The sequence below is a fragment of the Macaca nemestrina genome, chromosome 18 (assembly GCF_043159975.1).
Source record: "Macaca nemestrina isolate mMacNem1 chromosome 18, mMacNem.hap1, whole genome shotgun sequence".
Lineage (NCBI taxonomy): Eukaryota > Metazoa > Chordata > Mammalia > Primates > Cercopithecidae > Macaca > Macaca nemestrina.
Window position 1 is genome coordinate 56,763,361 of NC_092142.1, and position 20,448 is coordinate 56,783,808.

Consider the following 20,448-nt stretch of genomic DNA (forward strand, 5'->3'; position numbering starts at 1 on the left):
GTCTGTGTGTGAGGACACTGTGTGTGTTTGGAGGTGTCTGTGTGGGGACACTGTGTTTGGAGGTGTCTGTGTGGGGACACTGTGTGTGTTTGGAGGTGTCTGTGTGTGAGGACACTGTGTGTGTTTGGAGGTGTCTGTGTGGGGACACTGTGTTTGGAGGTGTCTGTGTGTGAGGACACTGTGTTTGGAGCTGTCTGTGTGGGGACATTGTGTTTGGAGGTGTCTGTGTGGGGACGCTGCATTTGGAGGTGTCTGTGTGTGTGGGGACACTGTGTGTGTTTGGAGGTGTCTGTGTGGGGACACTGTGTGTGTTTGGAGGTGTCTGTGTGGGGACACTGTGTGTGTTTGGAGGTGTCTGTGTGGGGACACTGTGTTTGGAGGTGTCTGTGTGGGGACGCTGTGTTTGGAGGTGTCTGTGTGTGTGGGGACACTGTGTGTGTTTGGAGGTGTCTGTGTGGGGACACTGTGTGTGTTTGGAGGTGTCTGTGTGTGAGGACACTATGTTTGGAGGTGTCTGTGTGTGTGGGGACACTGTGTGTGTTTGGAGGTGTCTGTGTGGGGACACTGTGTGTGTTTGGAGGTGTCTGTGTGAGGACACTGTGTGTGTTTGGAGGTGTCTGTGTGTGAGGACACTGTGTGTGTTTGGAGGTGTCTGTGTGGGGACGCTGTGTTTGGAGGTGTCTGTATGTGTGGGGACACTGTGTGTGTTTGGAGGTGTCTGTGTGGGGACACTGTGTGTGTTTGGAGGTGTCTGTGTGGGGACACTGTGTGTGTTTGGAGGTGTCTGTGTGGGGACACTGTGTGTGTTTGGAGGTGTCTGTGTGTGAGGACACTGTGTTTGGAGGTGTCTGTGTGGGGACACTGTGTGTGTTTGGAGGTGTCTGTGTAGGGACACTGTGTTTGGAGGTGTCTGTGTGTGGGGACACTGTGTTTGGAGGTGCCTGTGTGGGGACGCTGTGTTTGGAGGTGTCTGTGTGGGGACGCTGTGTTTGGAGGTGTCTGTGTGAGGACACTGTGTGTGTTTGGAGGTGTCTGTGTGGGGACACTGTGTTTGGAGGTGTCTGTGTGGGGACACTGTGTTTGTTTGGAGGTGTCTGTGTGGGGACACTGTGTGTGTTTGGAGGTGTCTATGTGGGGACACTGTGTTTGGAGGTATCTGTGTGGGGACACTGTGTGTGTTTGGAGGTGTCTGTGTGGGGACACTGTGTTTGGAGGTGTCTGTGTGGGGACACTGTGTGTGTTTGGAGGTGTCTGTGTGGGGACACTGTGTGTGTTTGGAGGTGTCTGTGTGAGGACACTGTGTGTGTTTGGAGGTGTCTGTGTGGGGACACTGTGTGTGTTTGGAGGTGTCTGTGTGTGTGGGGACACTGTGTTTGGAGGTGTCTGTGTGTGTGGGGACACTGTGTGTGTTTTGAGGTGTCTGTGTGGGGACACTGTGTGTGTTTGGAGGTGTCTGTGTGGGGACACTGTGTGTGTTTGGAGGTGTCTGTGTGTGGGGACACTGTGTGTGTTTGGAGGTGTCTGTGTGGGGACACTGTGTGTGTTTGGAGGTGTCTGTGTGGGGACACTGTGTGTGTTTGGAGGTGTCTATGTGGGGACACTGTGTGTGTTTGGAGGTGTGTGTGTGGGGACACTGTGTTTGGAGGTGTCTGTATGGGGACGCTGTGTTTGGAGGTGTCTGTGTGTGTGGGGACACTGTGTGTGTTTGGAGGTGTCTGTGTGTGAGGACACTGTGTGTGTTTGGAGGTGTCTGTGTGGGGACGCTGTGTTTGGAGGTGTCTGTGTGTGTGGGTACACTGTGTGTGTTTGGAGGTGTTTGTGTGGGGACACTGTGTGTGTTTGGAGGTGTCTGTGTGGGGACACTGTGTGTGTTTGGAGGTGTCTATGTGGGGACACTGTGTGTGTTTGGAGGTGTGTGTGTGGGGACACTGTTTTTGGAGGTGTCTGTATGGGGACGCTGTGTTTGGAGGTGTCTGTGTGTGTGGGGACACTGTGTGTGTTTGGAGGTGTCTGTGTGTGAGGACACTGTGTGTGTTTGGAGGTGTCTGTGTGGGGACGCTGTGTTTGGAGGTGTCTGTGTGTGTGGGGACACTGTGTGTGTTTGGAGGTGTCTGTGTGGGGACACTGTGTGTGTTTGGAGGTGTCTGTGTGGGGACACTGTGTGTGTTTGGAGGTGTCTGTGTGTGGGGACACTGTGTGTGTTTGGAGGTGTCTGTGTGTGAGGACACTGTGTGTGTTTGGAGGTGTCTGTGTGGGGACACTGTGTTTGGAGGTGTCTGTGTGGGGACACTGTGTGTGTTTGGAGGTGTCTGTGTGGGGACACTGTGTGTGTTTGGAGGTGTCTGTGTGAGGACACTGTGTGTGTTTGGAGGTGTCTGTGTGTGAGGACACTCTGTTTGGAGGTGTCTGTGTGGGGAGGCTGTGTTTGGAGGTGTCTGTGTGTGTGGGGACACTGTGTGTGTTTGGAGGTGTCTATGTGGGGACACTGTGTTTGGAGGTATCTGTGTGGGGACACTGTGTGTGTTTGGAGGTGTCTGTGTGGGGACACTGTGTTTGGAGGTGTCTGTGTGGGGACACTGTGTGTGTTTGGAGGTGTCTGTGTGGGGACACTGTGTGTGTTTGGAGGTGTCTGTGTGTGAGGACACTGTGTGTGTTTGGAGGTGTCTGTGTGGGGACACTGTGTGTGTTTGGAGGTGTCTGTGTGTGTGGGGACACTGTGTTTGGAGGTGTCTGTGTGTGTGGGGACACTGTGTGTGTTTTGAGGTGTCTGTGTGGGGACACTGTGTGTGTTTGGAGGTGTCTGTGTGGGGACACTGTGTGTGTTTGGAGGTGTCTGTGTGGGGACACTGTGTGTGTTTGGAGGTGTTTGTGTGGGGACACTGTGTTTGGAGGTGTCTGTGTGGGGACACTGTGTTTGGAGGTGTCTATGTGGGGACGCTGTGTTTGGAGGTGTCTGTGTGGGGACGCTGTGTTTGGAGGTGTCTGTGTGTGGGGACACTGTGTGTGTTTGGAGGTGTCTGTGTGGGGACACTGTGTGTGTTTGGAGGTGTCTGTGTGAGGACACTGTGTGTGTTTGGAGGTGTCTGTGTGGGGACACTGTGTGTGTTTGGAGGTGTCTGTGTGAGGACACTGTGTTTGGAGGTGTCTGTGTGGGGACACTGTGTTTGGAGGTGTCTGTGTGTGTGGGGACACTGTGTGTGTTTGGAGGTGTCTGTGTGGGGACACTGTGTGTGTTTGGAGGTGTCTGTGTGGGGACACTGTGTGTGTTTGGAGGTGTCTGTTAGAGGACACTGTGTTTGGAGGTGTCTGTGTGGGGACGCTGTGTTTGGAGGTGTCTGTGTGTGAGGACACTGTGTGTGTTTGGAGGTGTCTGTGTGGGGACACTGTGTGTGTTTGGAGGTGTCTGTGTGGGGACACTGTGTGTGTTTGGAGGTGTCTGTGTGTGAGGACACTGTGTGTGTTTGGAGGTGTCTGTGTGGGGACACTGTGTTTGGAGGTGTCTGTGTGGGGACACTGTGTGTGTTTGGAGGTGTCTGTGTGTGAGGACACTGTGTGTGTTTGGAGGTGTCTCTGTGGGGACACTGTGTTTGGAGGTGTCTGTGTGTGAGGACACTGTGTTTGGAGCTGTCTGTGTGGGGACATTGTGTTTGGAGGTGTCTGTGTGGGGACGCTGCGTTTGGAGGTGTCTGTGTGTGTGGGGACACTGTGTGTGTTTGGAGGTGTCTGTGTGGGGACACTGTGTGTGTTTGGAGGTGTCTGTGTGGGGACACTGTGTGTGTTTGGAGGTGTCTGTGTGGGGACACTGTGTTTGGAGGTGTCTGTGTGGGGACGCTGTGTTTGGAGGTGTCTGTGTGTGTGGGGACACTGTGTGTGTTTGGAGGTGTCTGTGTGGGGACACTGTGTGTGTTTGGAGGTGTCTGTGTGTGAGGACACTATGTTTGGAGGTGTCTGTGTGGGGACACTGTGTGTGTTTGGAGGTGTCTGTGTGGGGACACTGTGTGTGTTTGGAGGTGTCTGTGTGAGGTCACTGTGTGTGTTTGGAGGTGTCTGTGTGTGAGGACACTGTGTGTGTTTGGAGGTGTCTGTGTGGGGACGCTGTGTTTGGAGGTGTCTGTATGTGTGGGGACACTGTGTGTGTTTGGAGGTGTCTGTGTGGGGACACTGTGTGTGTTTGGAGGTGTCTGTGTGGGGACACTGTGTGTGTTTGGAGGTGTCTGTGTGGGGACACTGTGTGTGTTTGGAGGTGTCTGTGTGTGAGGACACTGTGTTTGGAGGTGTCTGTGTGGGGACACTGTGTGTGTTTGGAGGTGTCTGTGTAGGGACACTGTGTTTGGAGGTGTCTGTGTGTGGGGACACTGTGTTTGGAGGTGCCTGTGTGGGGACGCTGTGTTTGGAGGTGTCTGTGTGGGGACGCTGTGTTTGGAGGTGTCTGTGTGAGGACACTGTGTGTGTTTGGAGGTGTCTGTGTGGGGACACTGTGTTTGGAGGTGTCTGTGTGGGGACACTGTGTTTGTTTGGAGGTGTCTGTGTGGGGACACTGTGTGTGTTTGGAGGTGTCTATGTGGGGACACTGTGTTTGGAGGTATCTGTGTGGGGACACTGTGTGTGTTTGGAGGTGTCTGTGTGGGGACACTGTGTTTGGAGGTGTCTGTGTGGGGACACTGTGTGTGTTTGGAGGTGTCTGTGTGGGGACACTGTGTGTGTTTGGAGGTGTCTGTGTGAGGACACTGTGTGTGTTTGGAGGTGTCTGTGTGGGGACACTGTGTGTGTTTGGAGGTGTCTGTGTGTGTGGGGACACTGTGTTTGGAGGTGTCTGTGTGTGTGGGGACACTGTGTGTGTTTTGAGGTGTCTGTGTGGGGACACTGTGTGTGTTTGGAGGTGTCTGTGTGGGGACACTGTGTGTGTTTGGAGGTGTTTGTGTGGGGACACTGTGTTTGGAGGTGTCTGTGTGGGGACACTGTGTTTGGAGGTGTCTATGTGGGGACGCTGTGTTTGGAGGTGTCTGTGTGGGGACGCTGTGTTTGGAGGTGTCTGTGTGTGGGGACACTGTGTGTGTTTGGAGGTGTCTGTGTGGGGACACTGTGTGTGTTTGGAGGTGTCTGTGTGAGGACACTGTGTGTGTTTGGAGGTGTCTGTGTGGGGACACTGTGTGTTTGGAGGTGTCTGTGTGAGGACACTGTGTTTGGAGGTGTCTGTGTGTGTGGGGACACTGTGTGTGTTTGGAGGTGTCTGTGTGGGGACACTGTGTGTGTTTGGAGGTGTCTGTGTGAGGACACTGTGTTTGGAGGTGTCTGTGTGGGGACGCTGTGTTTGGAGGTGTCTGTGTGTGAGGACACTGTGTGTGTTTGGAGGTGTCTGTGTGGGGACACTGTGTGTGTTTGGAGGTGTCTGTGTGGGGACACTGTGTGTGTTTGGAGGTGTCTGTGTGGGGACACTGTGTGTGTTTGGAGGTGTCTGTGTGGGGACACTGTGTGTGTTTGGAGGTGTCTGTGTGGGGACAGTGTGTTTGGAGGTGTCTGTGTGGGGACGCTGTGTTTGGAGGTGTCTGTGTGTGTGGGGACACTGTGTGTGTTTGGAGGTGTCTGTGTGGGGACACTGTGTGTGTTTGGAGGTGTCTGTGTGTGAGGACACTATGTTTGGAGGTGTCTGTGTGGGGACACTGTGTGTGTTTGGAGGTGTCTGTGTGGGGACACTGTGTGTGTTTGGAGGTGTCTGTGTGAGGACACTGTGTGTGTTTGGAGGTGTCTGTGTGTGAGGACACTGTGTGTGTTTGGAGGTGTCTGTGTGGGGACGCTGTGTTTGGAGGTGTCTGTATGTGTGGGGACACTGTGTGTGTTTGGAGGTGTCTGTGTGGGGACACTGTGTGTGTTTGGAGGTGTCTGTGTGGGGACACTGTGTGTGTTTGGAGGTGTCTGTGTGGGGACACTGTGTGTGTTTGGAGGTGTCTGTGTGTGAGGACACTGTGTTTGGAGGTGTCTGTGTGGGGACACTGTGTGTGTTTGGAGGTGTCTGTGTAGGGACACTGTGTTTGGAGGTGTCTGTGTGTGGGGACACTGTGTTTGGAGGTGCCTGTGTGGGGACGCTGTGTTTGGAGGTGTCTGTGTGGGGACGCTGTGTTTGGAGGTGTCTGTATGAGGACACTGTGTGTGTTTGGAGGTGTCTGTGTGGGGACACTGTGTTTGGAGGTGTCTGTGTGGGGACACTGTGTTTGTTTGGAGGTGTCTGTGTGGGGACACTGTGTGTGTTTGGAGGTGTCTATGTGGGGACACTGTGTTTGGAGGTATCTGTGTGGGGACACTGTGTGTGTTTGGAGGTGTCTGTGTGGGGACACTGTGTTTGGAGGTGTCTGTGTGGGGACACTGTGTGTGTTTGGAGGTGTCTGTGTGGGGACACTGTGTGTGTTTGGAGGTGTCTGTGTGAGGACACTGTGTGTGTTTGGAAGTGTCTGTGTGGGGACACTGTGTGTGTTTGGAGGTGTCTGTGTGTGTGGGGACACTGTGTTTGGAGGTGTCTGTGTGTGTGGGGACACTGTGTGTGTTTTGAGGTGTCTGTGTGGGGACACTGTGTGTGTTTGGAGGTGTCTGTGTGGGGACACTGTGTGTGTTTGGAGGTGTCTGTGTGTGGGGACACTGTGTGTGTTTGGAGGTGCCTGTGTGGGGACACTGTGTGTGTTTGGAGGTGTCTGTGTGGGGACACTGTGTGTGTTTGGAGGTGTCTATGTGGGGACACTGTGTGTGTTTGGAGGTGTGTGTGTGGGGACACTGTGTTTGGAGGTGTCTGTATGGGGACGCTGTGTTTGGAGGTGTCTGTGTGTGTGGGGACACTGTGTGTGTTTGGAGGTGTCTGTGTGTGAGGACACTGTGTGTGTTTGGAGGTGTCTGTGTGGGGACGCTGTGTTTGGAGGTGTCTGTGTGTGTGGGTACACTGTGTGTGTTTGGAGGTGTCTGTGTGGGGACACTGTGTGTGTTTGGAGGTGTCTGTGTGGGGACACTGTGTGTGTTTGGAGGTGTCTATGTGGGGACACTGTGTGTGTTTGGAGGTGTGTGTGTGGGGACACTGTGTTTGGAGGTGTCTGTATGGGGACGCTGTGTTTGGAGGTGTCTGTGTGTGTGGGGACACTGTGTGTGTTTGGAGGTGTCTGTGTGTGAGGACATTGTGTGTGTTTGGAGGTGTCTGTGTGGGGACGCTGTGTTTGGAGGTGTCTGTGTGTGTGGGGACACTGTGTGTGTTTGGAGGTGTCTGTGTGGGGACACTGTGTGTGTTTGGAGGTGTCTGTGTGGGGACACTGTGTGTGTTTGGAGGTGTCTGTGTGTGGGGACACTGTGTGTGTTTGGAGGTGTCTGTGTGTGAGGACACTGTGTGTGTTTGGAGGTGTCTGTGTGGGGACACTGTGTTTGGAGGTGTCTGTGTGGGGACACTGTGTGTGTTTGGAGGTGTCTGTGTGGGGACACTGTGTGTGTTTGGAGGTGTCTGTGTGAGGACACTGTGTTTGGAGGTGTCTGTGTGGGGACACTGTGTGTGTTTGGAGGTGTCTGTGTGGGGACACTGTGTGTGTTTGGAGGTGTCTGTGTGAGGACACTGTGTGTGTTTGGAGGTGTCTGTGTGTGAGGACACTGTGTTTGGAGGTGTCTGTGTGGGGAGGCTGTGTTTGGAGGTGTCTGTGTGTGTGGGGACACTGTGTGTGTTTGGAGGTGTCTGTGTAGGGACGCTGTGTTTGGAGGTGTCTGTGTGTGTGGGGACACTGTATGTGTTTGGAGGTGTCTGTGTGGGGACACTGTGTGTGTTTGGAGGTGTCTGTGTGGGGACACTGTGTGTGTTTGGAGGTGTCTGTGTGGGGACACTGTGTGTGTTTGGAGGTGTCTGTGTGGGGACACGGTGTGTGTTTGGAGGTGTCTGTGTGGGGACACTGTGTGTGTTTGGAGGTGTCTGTGGGAGGACACTGTGTGTGTTTGGAGGTGTCTGTGTGTGGGGACGCTGTGTTTGGAGGTGTCTGTGTGGGGACACTGTGTGTGTTTGGAGGTGTCTGTGTGGGGACGCTGTTTTTGGAGGTGTCTGTGTGGGGACACTGTGTTTGTTTGGAGGTGTCTGTGTGGGGACACTGTGTGTGTTTGGAGGTGTCTATGTGGGGACACTGTGTTTGGCGGTATCTGTGTGGGGACACTGTGTGTGTTTGGAGGTGTCTGTGTGGGGACACTGTGTTTGGAGGTGTCTGTGTGGGGACACTGTGTGTGTTTGGAGGTGTCTGTGTGGGGACACTGTGTGTGTTTGGAGGTGTCTGTGTGAGGACACTGTGTGTGTTTGGAGGTGTCTGTGTGGGGACACTGTGTGTGTTTGGAGGTGTCTGTGTGTGTGGGGACACTGTGTTTGGAGGTGTCTGTGTGTGTGGGGACACTGTGTGTGTTTTGAGGTGTCTGTGTGGGGACACTGTGTGTGTTTGGAGGTGTCTGTGTGGGGACACTGTGTGTGTTTGGAGGTGTCTGTGTGGGGACACTGTGTGTGTTTGGAGGTGTTTGTGTGGGGACACTGTGTTTGGAGGTGTCTGTGTGGGGACACTGTGTTTGGAGGTGTCTATGTGGGGACGCTGTGTTTGGAGGTGTCTGTGTGGGGACGCTGTGTTTGGAGGTGTCTGTGTGTGGGGACACTGTGTGTGTTTGGAGGTGTCTGTGTGGGGACACTGTGTGTGTTTGGAGGTGTCTGTGTGAGGACACTGTGTGTGTTTGGAGGTGTCTGTGTGGGGACACTGTGTGTGTTTGGAGGTGTCTGTGTGTGAGGACACTGTGTGTGTTTGGAGGTGTCTATGTGGGGACACTGTGTTTGGAGGTGTCTGTGTGGGGCACTGTGTTTGGAGGTGTCTGTGTGTGTGGGGACACTGTGTGTGTTTGGAGGTGTCTGTGTGGGGACACTGTGTGTGTTTGGAGGTGTCTGTGTGGGGACACTGTGTGTGTTTGGAGGTGTCTGTTAGAGGACACTGTGTTTGGAGGTGTCTGTGTGGGGACGCTGTGTTTGGAGGTGTCTGTGTGTGAGGACACTGTGTGTGTTTGGAGGTGTCTGTGTGGGGACACTGTGTGTGTTTGGAGGTGTCTGTGTGGGGACACTGTGTGTGTTTGGAGGTGTCTGTGTGTGAGGACACTGTGTGTGTTTGGAGGTGTCTGTGTGGGGACACTGTGTTTGGAGGTGTCTGTGTGGGGACACTGTGTGTGTTTGGAGGTGTCTGTGTGTGAGGACACTGTGTGTGTTTGGAGGTGTCTGTGTGGGGACACTGTGTTTGGAGGTGTCTGTGTGTGAGGACACTGTGTTTGGAGCTGTCTGTGTGGGGACATTGTGTTTGGAGGTGTCTGTGTGGGGACGCTGCGTTTGGAGGTGTCTGTGTGTGTGGGGACACTGTGTGTGTTTGGAGGTGTCTGTGTGGGGACACTGTGTGTGTTTGGAGGTGTCTGTGTGGGGACACTGTGTGTGTTTGGAGGTGTCTGTGTGGGGACACTGTGTGTGTTTGGAGGTGTCTGTGTGAGGACACTGTGTGTGTTTGGAGGTGTCTGTGTGTGAGGACACTGTGTGTGTTTGGAGGTGTCTGTGTGGGGACGCTGTGTTTGGAGGTGTCTGTATGTGTGGGGACACTGTGTGTGTTTGGAGGTGTCTGTGTGGGGACACTGTGTGTGTTTGGAGGTGTCTGTGTGGGGACACTGTGTGTGTTTGGAGGTGTCTGTGTGGGGACACTGTGTGTGTTTGGAGGTGTCTGTGTGTGAGGACACTGTGTTTGGAGGTGTCTGTGTGGGGACACTGTGTGTGTTTGGAGGTGTCTGTGTAGGGACACTGTGTTTGGAGGTGTCTGTGTGTGGGGACACTGTGTTTGGAGGTGCCTGTGTGGGGACGCTGTGTTTGGAGGTGACTGTGTGGGGACGCTGTGTTTGGAGGTGTCTGTGTGAGGACACTGTGTGTGTTTGGAGGTGTCTGTGTGGGGACACTGTGTGTGTTTGGAGGTGTCTATGTGGGGACACTGTGTTTGGAGGTATCTGTGTGGGGACACTGTGTGTGTTTGGAGGTGTCTGTGTGGGGACACTGTGTTTGGAGGTGTCTGTGTGGGGACACTGTGTGTGTTTGGAGGTGTCTGTGTGGGGACACTGTGTGTGTTTGGAGGTGTCTGTGTGAGGACACTGTGTGTGTTTGGAGGTGTCTGTGTGGGGACACTGTGTGTGTTTGGAGGTGTCTGTGTGTGTGGGGACACTGTGTTTGGAGGTGTCTGTGTGTGTGGGGACACTGTGTGTGTTTTGAGGTGTCTGTGTGGGGACACTGTGTGTGTTTGGAGGTGTCTGTGTGGGGACACTGTGTGTGTTTGGAGGTGTTTGTGTGGGGACACTGTGTTTGCAGGTGTCTGTGTGGGGACACTGTGTTTGGAGGTGTCTATGTGGGGACGCTGTGTTTGGAGGTGTCTGTGTAGGGACGCTGTGTTTGGAGGTGTCTGTGTGTGGGGACACTGTGTGTGTTTGGAGGTGTCTGTGTGGGGACACTGTGTGTGTTTGGAGGTGTCTGTGTGAGGACACTGTGTGTGTTTGGAGGTGTCTGTGTGGGGACACTGTGTGTGTTTGGAGGTGTCTGTGTGGGGACACTGTGTGTGTTTGGAGGTGTCTGTGTGAGGACACTGTGTGTGTTTGGAGGTGTGTGTGTGGGGACACTGTGTGTGTTTGGAGGTGTCTGTGTGGGGACACTGTGTTTGGAGGTGTCTGTGTGTGTGGGGACACTGTGTGTGTTTGGAGGTGTCTGTGTGGGGACACTGTGTGTGTTTGGAGGTGTCTGTGTGAGGACACTGTGTTTGGAGGTGTCTGTGTGGGGACGCTGTGTTTGGAGGTGTCTGTGTGTGAGGACACTGTGTGTGTTTGGAGGTGTCTGTGTGGGGACACTGTGTGTGTTTGGAGGTGTCTGTGTGGGGACACTGTGTGTGTTTGGAGGTGTCTGTGTGTGAGGACACTGTGTGTGTTTGGAGGTGTCTGTGTGGGGACACTGTGTTTGGAGGTGTCTGTGTGGGGACACTGTGTGTGTTTGGAGGTGTCTGTGTTTGAGGACACTGTGTGTGTTTGGAGGTGTCTGTGTGGGGACACTGTGTTTGGAGGTGTCTGTGTGTGAGGACACTGTGTTTGGAGCTGTCTGTGTGGGGACATTGTGTTTGGAGGTGTCTGTGTGGGGACGCTGCGTTTGGAGGTGTCTGTGTGTGTGGGGACACTGTGTGTGTTTGGAGGTGTCTGTGTGGGGACACTGTGTGTGTTTGGAGGTGTCTGTGTGGGGACACTGTGTGTGTTTGGAGGTGTCTGTGTGGGGACACTGTGTGTGTTTGGAGGTGTCTGTGTGGGGACACTGTGTTTGGAGGTGTCTGTGTGGGGACGCTGTGTTTGGAGGTGTCTGTGTGTGTGGGGACACTGTGTGTGTTTGGAGGTGTCTGTGTGGGGACACTGTGTGTGTTTGGAGGTGTCTGTGTGGGGACACTGTGTGTGTTTGGAGGTGTCTGTGTGGGGACACTGTGTGTGTTTGGAGGTGTCTGTGTGGGGACACTGTGTGTGTTTGGAGGTGTCTGTGTGTGAGGACACTATGTTTGGAGGTGTCTGTGTGGGGACACTGTGTGTGTTTGGAGGTGTCTGTGTGGGGACACTGTGTGTGTTTGGAGGTGTCTGTGTGAGGACACTGTGTGTGTTTGGAGGTGTCTGTGTGTGAGGACACTGTGTGTGTTTGGAGGTGTCTGTGTGGGGACGCTGTGTTTGGAGGTGTCTGTATGTGTGGGGACACTGTGTGTGTTTGGAGGTGTCTGTGTGGGGACACTGTGTGTGTTTGGAGGTGTCTGTGTGGGGACACTGTGTGTGTTTGGAGGTGTCTGTGTGGGGACACTGTGTGTGTTTGGAGGTGTCTGTGTGTGAGGACACTGTGTTTGGAGGTGTCTGTGTGGGGACACTGTGTGTGTTTGGAGGTGTCTGTGTGGGGACACTGTGTGTTTGGAGGTGTCTGTGTGTGGGGACACTGTGTGTTTGGAGGTGTCTGTGTGTGAGGACACTGTGTGTGTTTGGAGGTGTCTGTGTGGGGACACTGTGTTTGGAGGTGTCTGTGTGGGGACACTGTGTGTGTTTGGAGGTGTCTGTGTGGGGACACTGTGTGTGTTTGGAGGTGTCTGTGTGAGGACCCTGTGTTTGGAGGTGTCTGTGTGGGGACACTGTGTGTGTTTGGAGGTGTCTGTGTGGGGACACTGTGTGTGTTTGGAGGTGTCTGTGTGTGAGGACACTGTGTTTGGAGGTGTCTGTGTGGGGACGCTGTGTTTGGAGGTGTCTGTGTGTGTGGGGACACTGTGTGTGTTTGGAGGTGTCTGTGTGGGGACACTGTGTGTGTTTGGAGGTGTCTTGTGAGGACACTGTGTTTGGAGGTGTCTGTGTGGGGACACTGTGTGTGTTTGGAGGTGTCTGTGTGAGGACACTGTGTGTGTTTGGAGGTGTCTGTGTGGGGACACTGTGTGTGTTTGGAGGTGTCTGTGTGTAAGGACACTGTGTGTGTTTGGAGGTGTCTGTGTGGGGACGCTGTGTTTGGAGGTGTCTGTGTGAGGACACTGTGTGTGTTTGGAGGTGTCTGTGTGTGAGGACACTGTGTTTGGAGGTGTCTGTGTGGGAACACTGTGTTTGGAGGTGGGCAGCCCGCTCGAGGGACCTTCCAATCTCCATCTAATGGACGAGGTCAAGGCCCAGTGCAGACGTCCCCTGATGGCAGAACTCTTGCTGTCCCTTCTAAACTCTCTGCCCCTCCCATCTCCCCTGTGACATCCAGCCCTGCAGCAGAGACCCAGAGGCATTTCTCCCAGGGGCCCCCGGGGCGATGAAGGGCAGGGCTGAGGTTGGAGGAGATGGCTTCCCCTTATAGGAAACCCGAACTGGAAAGGTGAGGGGGAGGGTTCAAGCTTGGGGGAACTTCGCCACCAGATGGGGCTGTGTTGGCTTTGGGAGCCCACACTTCAGAGGGGCCCTCGCCCTCCAGACCCCCTGAGGCCAGCAGGGAAGGGGCAGGCCTCAGAGAGCGGGAAGTGGAGCAACATGCATTGCCACCCTCAGGCTTCCCCATCTTTCTGGTGACGCTGGTGGCCCTGGTGGATGTGGACAACTATGGCCCCATCATCCTGGCTGTGCATAGGACTCCAGAGAGCGTCATCTACCCTTCCATGTGAGTGGCTGTGTGCAATGGGGGCAGGAAGGTGGATCTCTGGGTACAGAGGCCAGAGTGCAGGCCGGGCCCAGGTCATGCTGGCCAGGAGACACCTGGGTTCCAGTCTGCTCAAGGAATTGGCCTGGCAGTGACCAGAGCACTGGTCTGAGTCATGGAGGGTGAGAAAAGGCCTGGATCCACCACTCACTCACGAGGTGACCTTGCGCAGGCCCTGGCCCTTCTCTGAGCCTCGGTTTCTTCGTGCATGAATGTGGGTATGGGTTGGAGCAGATGAGCCTCAACACATTCCTCAGCAGCACCTCTCTGTCTCCCCAGGCAGATGGGAAGACGGAGGCTCAGGGAGGGGAGAGATCCACTCTTGGCCACACTGAGGGCTGGTGTGCTGTTCAAAGGCAGGAGATGAGTGTGGTTGAAGTCCAGTCCTTCCCCACTCACCCGATTCACCCAGGCTGGCAGTGGCCCTGCCCGTGGATCCCCTGAACCCAGCCTGGAAGCCAGGGTTCCCGAGCTCCAGGCTGGGAAGGAATCCTTCCCATTGGCTCAGTGGTTTTGAAATTTTCAACTCTTCACATTGTGACCCAGTGATTTCTGCCTCACTTTTGTACTATCTGTATTATTACTTACTTGATATTTTCCTTTAAATAATCTGACTGGTTAACTTAAATGTATTTTTTAAATTACATCAACACTGTAAATAGAAAACAAGCAGTATTTGCTGTAAACAGTGGATAATCCTGAAAACAAACATAACAACCACAGCCCAGGAAATGCTGCCCCTGCTGGCTGCACACTGAGCCCTCCCGCCCTTGCCCGCAGGTGCTGGATCCGGGACTCCCTGGTTAGCTACATCACCAACCTGGGCCTCTTCAGCCTGGTGTTTCTGTTCAACGTGGCCATGCTAGGCACCATGGTGGTGCAGATCCTGCGACTGCGCCCCCACACCCAAAAGTGGTCGCATGTGCTGACGCTGCTGGGCCTCAGCCTGGTCCTTGGCCTACCCTGGGCCTTGATCTTCTTCTCCTTTGCTTCTGGAACCTTCCAGCTTGTCGTCCTCTACCTTTTCAGCATCATCACCTCCTTCCAAGGTAAGGAGAAGACCCGTCCTTTGGCCCAGGCAGGGTGCCTACACATGGAGCACAGGGCAGGGAAGAGATCACCCAGGGAACCTGAAGGCTTCCCTTCTCTGGGCCTCAGTCATCCCATTCATAAAATGGGGACATTCAGGCCACGGTCAACAAGTCTTTATTGAGCACCTACTATGTGCAGGCCCTGTGCAAAGCCACAGGGCTATGGCTGAGCTGGTTGGGTGTGGGCCCTGTTCTCATGGAGCTCAGCTCTAGTGGGGAAGACTGAGCGTCAGCAGACAAGCATGTAGCCATCAAAGGTGGTCCCAGATAGTAGGGATGTCGTCATGAGGACGTGCTGCACAGAGCCTGGACTGGGGTGGGGGACCCCTAAGAAGGGTGGCCAGGGAGGCCTCTCTGGATAGGAGATGTGTGAAGACAAGAGAAGGATCTCGCCATGGAGAGATGGGGGGCCTCCCTACTCCAGGTGTGGTCCACGACCAGCAGCAGCAGCATCGTTGGGAGCTTGTTGGAAATGCGGCCTCTGGGCCACCCAGGCCCTGCTGCATCAGAATCTGCATTTTCACAAATGCCTATGGGGTCATGTGCATGTGACTGACTCAGGAGGCCTGGTCTAGGGGAAGGAAGCTCCAGGCAGAGGGAGAGGCAAAAGCGAAGATCCTGAGGTTGGAACCAGTTGTGTGTAGGAAGGACAGTGAGGCAGAGCGTGGCCAGAGGGCAGCAGGTCACGGGCGGAGGGGTGGGATCCCGGGGCGGGGTTGTGAGGGCCCTGGCTTGATGCCAACAGGGTCCATTCCTGTTCTTATATCTATGTGTGTACATTCAGGTGCACACACAGGCATGCACACCCCTCTGTTCCTGGCCGTGCAGAATGGGAGGGGGTTTATGGCCAGGCCCAGGGGCTCACATGGGGTACAAGGCCAGCCTCCCATATAAGGTCACCCTAGAATGGGAGCTGGGAGTTGGTGGTGGGGAGATGTTACCAAAATTTTGGTTATTTAACATTCAAGCCTTCTTTCCTGCCTATGAGATGAGGGGACTCAGGACTGTGAGTGAGGCGCGTACATTCACACAGACATTTACCGAGCTGTGAATACATCATAGTGCGGTTAATTTACAGGGTGCAAAATCACACAGTGCTTAAGTGAGTGGGCTCCAGAGCCTGTTCACCATGGTTTGAGCCCTGGCTCAGGAACATCCCGTTACCTGGGCCTCCTGGGCCTCAGTTTCTTTGTTTACAAAAGAGAATAGTGATGAATAGGACGGGCCTGCAGGAAGCTTGTGACAGTGAGAGGCCACACGGGGACTTAGCGTAGTGCCCGGCTCATAGGAGGTGCTCGCTGGGTCCCATGGGTGCCCGACAGCACGTGCTGGGCAAACACTGGTGGGGAGGTGGGGCAGACCCGAGTCACAGTGGCTGGGGAGGGAGGAGGACGGGTAGGGCAGGGCTCCCCCACCTGCTGACCCCGTGCCTTCGCTGCCCGCAGGCTTCCTCATCTTCCTCTGGTACTGGTCCATGCGGCTACAGGCCCGGGGTGGCCCCTCCCCTCTGAAGAGCAACTCAGACAGCGCCAGGCTCCCCATCAGCACGGGCAGCACCTCATCCAGCCGCATCTAGGCCTCCAGCCCACCTGCCCGTGTGAGGAAGCACAGATGCGGCCTCACTGCACACTGACTGTGGCCCCCGAGCCAGGCCCAGCCCCAGGCCAGTCAGCCAGACACTTGGGAAGGCCCAACGACCATGAGAGATGGGCTGTTGCCGTGGTGGACAGACTCCCGGGCTGGGCTTTTGAATTGGCCTTGGGGACTACTCGGCTCTCACTCAGCTCCCACAGGGCCCAGAAGCGCACCGCCATGCTGGCTAGGGGACTGTCCTCACCTCTGTCCTAACCCGGGTGGAGGCCTGGTCTCTCCTTACAACCCCTGGGTCCAGCCCTTGTTGCTGGGGGGCCAGGCCTTGGATCTTGAGGGTCTGGCACATCCTTAATCCTGTGCTCCTGCCTAGGACAGAAACATGGCTCCAGTTGCTCTGTCTCTCGTGGTCACCCTGAGGGTGCTCTGCATCCTCTGTCATTTTAACCTCAGGTGGCACCCAGGGCGAATGGGGCCCAGGGCAGACCTTCAGGGCCGGGGCCCTGGCGGAGGAGAGGCCCTTTGCCAGGAGCACAGCCGCAGCTCGCCTACCTCTGAGCCTAGGCCCCCTCCCGCCCTTAGCCTCCCAGTCCTCCCTCCATCTTCCCTGGGGTTCTCCTCCTCTCCCAGGGCCTCCTTGCTCCTTCATTCACAGCTTGGGGTCCCCGATTCCAATGCTATGTTTCGGGGAGTGGTTTCTAGGAGCTGCCTGGTGTCTGCTGTAAATGTTTGTCTACTGCACAAGCCTTGGCCTGCCCCGACCCAGGCTCAGGACCGATGCCTGGGCTGGGCTAGGTCTCTCTGTCCATCTGGGCCTTTGTATGAGCTGCATTGCCCTTGCTCGCCCTGACCAAGCACGTGCCTGAGAGGGGCCCTCAGCCTCTTCTGAAGCCCTCTTGTGGCAAGAACTGTGGACCATGCCAGTCCCATCTGGTTTCCATCCCAGCACTCCAAGGACTGAGACTGACCTCCTCTGGTGACACTGGCCTAGAGCCTGACACTCCTAAGGGATCCTCTCCAAGTCCCTGCAAATAGCTCCAGGCACCCTCAGCCACCCATCATGGTTAATTCTGTCCAGCAAACACACACGGGTTGATCGCTGGCCTGTGCTAGGTGGCAGGGACACAGATGACCGACCTGGACACTCCCCCTGCCACCCCTCAGTCTGGTATGTGAGGCGTGCATGAAGCAAGAGCTCCTGGAGCTACAGGCACGGGGACAGGGAGCCATCATTCCTGGCTGGGAATCCTGGAAGACTTCCTGCAGGAGTCAGTGTTTAATCTTGACCTTCAAGATGGGAAGGATGTTCTTTTTACGTACCAATTCTTTTGTCTTTTGATATTGAAAAGAAGTACATGTTCATTGTAGAGAATTTGGAAACTGTAGAGAGAATGGAGAAAAATAAAAATCAGCTGTTGCTATCACCTAGCAAACTGGCGTAAGCGTTTTGGGTCATTTTCTTCTGAGCTTTTTACCAAGCTTCTATTAAAAGAGTCACTGATGCAAATACCTTGAGGCCAATCAGGAAACATGAAAGAGAGAAGAGGGCTGTGTGTGGGAAAAAAAAAAAAAAAAATCGACTGCTGGAAACCAGGGCAAAGGGGAAGATAAATGTCAACTTGGTGTCTGTGCTGGGGAGGCAATGGGGAGTGGTGGGGTCTGTGGCGAACTGGAGATTCCCAACCCTGTGCTGAGGGGGTGGCTGCTCATCAGCTCCAGCTGGTCACTGCATTGCAGGGATGAGGGCCCATGTAGCCAGATCACCTGCCTTTTATGAGAAATGGGAAATCCAGAATGTGGTTTGAAATCCCCTGATTTTGGCGAATCCAAAACATCATCTGGCCAAAGAGATTATCGTCAAAAGCTGCCTGGTCCTGGGATTTATGCAACCAGTTTACTGACCACTCTGCAGCAGGTGGGCTGCAATAATTAAATCACCGGACTTCTCTCCCATCCCTGCCTTTAACCTTGTTCCACCAAATCAATCTCTCCTCCCCCTCCTAAGGCCCAGGTTAGGCAGATCACACAGGTTCCCATCTTCCCTGTGGTGAGGGCAGTCGCAATGGATCATTGCCACTGTGTTCAGTGCAGCCAAAGTTCTCCCCAAGGCCCACAGCCCACTCTCTCCCTTCTGTAGGCTCCTCCCTCCTCCCCTGGCCACTCTAGGGGTACACCCAGCAGGGGAAGAGGCTCGGGGTCTTGGATTGGACAGGGTGGGTGTGAGGCAGCCGGGCCTAGACTGGCAATGCCCTCTGAGGGGCGTGAATGTGGGATTTTGGGACCTGCAGGGACCAAGAATCCGTGTGCCCTGTGGCTCTCCCAACCCTCCCTCCACTCGCTCCACTGACCTCTGTCCCCACCTTTCTGTAGGTGGCGGGGGGGGTCCTCTTATGCCCCCAGCTCCAAAGGACAGAGGCCAAACCTTCCCAAGCCTCCCCTACCCCAGTGTCCGGACTGGGCAGCCCAGGGGGATCAGAGCCAGCTTCCCTCCTTACAGGCCTCTAGGTCTCCATGAGGGTGTCTCTCAGAGCCCCATGGCTGGGCTAGGTCCTGGGTCGGGGGTTGAGGCAACTCCCCCATCCTCCAGAAGGGAGGGAAAGGACCCAGCCCCCTTCCTCCGCAATTCTCCCGCTTCTCATAGGCCCTGGACGGGGCACCAACAGCTCCGTGCTGATCCTTTCACCCTGATGGTTCTTATCATGTACTTTCCTGGGCTATGGGGCTTTGGACAGCGGGGCCGCCCTTTCTGCCAGCACATGGCCAGGCCTGCATCTGGAAACATCCCTTTAACCTGGGAAATGGATTGGAGTAGCCGAGGGCTGAATGCTGGCTGGGTCTGGCTGGAGGACTTGAGGCCCCGCCCACTGGAGCCATTGGGAGAAGCCGGGGCAGGAGGTGGCAGGAAGGGACACTATGGTTTTGTTGGCCCTGGGATTGGGGGGGGTCTCAGGGTTCTGTGAGTGGCCCCAGGCTAGTCCTTGGTCCCCATGGGGCCTTTGAGGGAAGGGGTCATAGGAAAAGGTGGCCCTCCTTCCAGCCCTGCCTGACCTTCCCCTGCCCTCCCCCCAGGTGCCCTGAGCCTGCATTCCCAAGTGGGCTGGGTGCTCGGAGTTCCACTCTGCTCACCCCCAGGCCCTTCTTCACGCACGTGTACCTGTGAGCCTCTCTGAGGTCCCAGGCGCCAGGATGGCCCGGCACATCCAAGTCCACTGCCCCACCTCACCCTCACCTGCAGCTGGAAGGCAGGTCCGCAGATCTTCCCGGAGAAGGCTGGCTGGGTGTGGAGCAGTGGCAGGCCCAGCCATTTATCTGCCTTTGCAGCCCTCCCTGCAGGGGAAGGTTTTGGGGCTCAGGAAGCCCTGGACTCTGACCTGCTGCTCCATGCTGAATTCCCACCTGCTTCCACCCCATGAGTGACCCTGACATCCCCTCCCCACCCCTTCCCAGACCCAGAGGGCTCAGCAGGAGACACTGAGAGGGAGGAAGGGGAAATGGAGGCCAGCGGGGGCCGAGTGGCTCCCCAGTTCGATCCCAAGGCTAAGTAGGGCCAGTGCCAGCCCTGTGGGCCAGAGGGGGATGCCAGCAACCACACACCTTGGCGGGATGCCCTTCACCTTCCAATCTCCAAGTGGCCATGACCTCATCCACAGTGCATCTGTGGGGCCTCCAGAGTTGAAGCCCGAGTGGCTGGAGCCCCAATTCCTTTAGGCTGAAGCCCAGGCGTGTTTGCCACCCGCCCCCGCACCCGATCAGTGACCAGCTGGGGTGTGAAGACAACAATTTCACAGCTCTGATGATCAGAGGCGATGTCATGGCCACATCCACTGGCTGAGCGGCTCCGCCTGCGTTATCCATGAGTTCATCACACACCTCCGGGGGCTCAGGGTGACAGACAGTGCATGCAAGGTCACCCAGCCAGGAAGTGGCCAGGACGGATGTCAGTCCAGACCTGACCAGCCCCTGGGGCCCCACTCCTGTCTTCCCGCTCCCCTGCCTGTGGGACTGTCCTGTTATCCAGGCTGGTGGGGGAGGCTCAGGCCACAGGGTCAGCTCCTGCTCTCCTCCCACGCCTTCCAGCCTGGTTCAAGCCACAGGCTCCATCCGGGTCTTTGTCCTCATGCCCAGAGCCAGGCTCTGTGCCCAGCTTCTTGCAGGTCTCATCAAACCCTGACACAGCCTTAGGAGGCAGCCCCATTGCCATCTTCACTTTACGGAGGAGGAAACTGAGGCTCAGAGAGGCTCCCGGCTTGTGAGAGGAGGGGTCTGAGTACATGCGTCTGACTCCAAAGCCTGTGCTCATCACAGTTCCCAGGGGTCTGCTCTGAGCCAGGCCTGTGTGGCCACCCAGCCTCTAGCCCCATAGATCCACCCTGGGGCACATACCTGGGTGGGCTCAGCAGCTCCCTTTGCAGGTGGACCCAGGCTGCGGTGAGCTGGGAGCACTACCCAGTTCCCCACGCTAACCTTTCACAACCCAACCGATGGGGCCATTGAGCAGGAAGGGTGAGAAAGAGGAGACAGGAAGCCAGAGCGGTGGGGCTGCAG

The 20,448-nt window shown here is 55.6% G+C and overlaps 1 protein-coding gene and 1 long non-coding RNA gene across 24 annotated transcripts in view; both read left to right on the forward strand.

The window, feature by feature from the left end:
• LOC105467351 (adhesion G protein-coupled receptor G1) overlaps nt 1-17,340 on the forward strand; it is a 61,990-nt gene extending 44,650 nt beyond the window's left edge. For all 23 annotated transcript variants that reach the window (XM_071084638.1, XM_071084645.1, XM_071084628.1 and 20 more), the window contains exons 12-14: nt 13,075-13,183; nt 14,003-14,271; nt 15,759-17,340. In XM_071084638.1, the coding sequence (XP_070940739.1) occupies nt 13,075-13,183; nt 14,003-14,271; nt 15,759-15,889 (509 nt within the window). In that variant the 3' untranslated portion in view covers nt 15,890-17,340. The remainder of the gene's footprint in view (nt 1-13,074; nt 13,184-14,002; nt 14,272-15,758) is intronic.
• On the forward strand, nt 717-6,074 carry LOC139359771 (uncharacterized). The gene is made up of 3 exons (XR_011616159.1): nt 717-937; nt 4,244-4,367; nt 5,943-6,074. It is a non-coding gene; the product is annotated as an uncharacterized lncRNA (long non-coding RNA).
• Nucleotides 17,341-20,448: the final 3,108 nt, after the last annotated feature.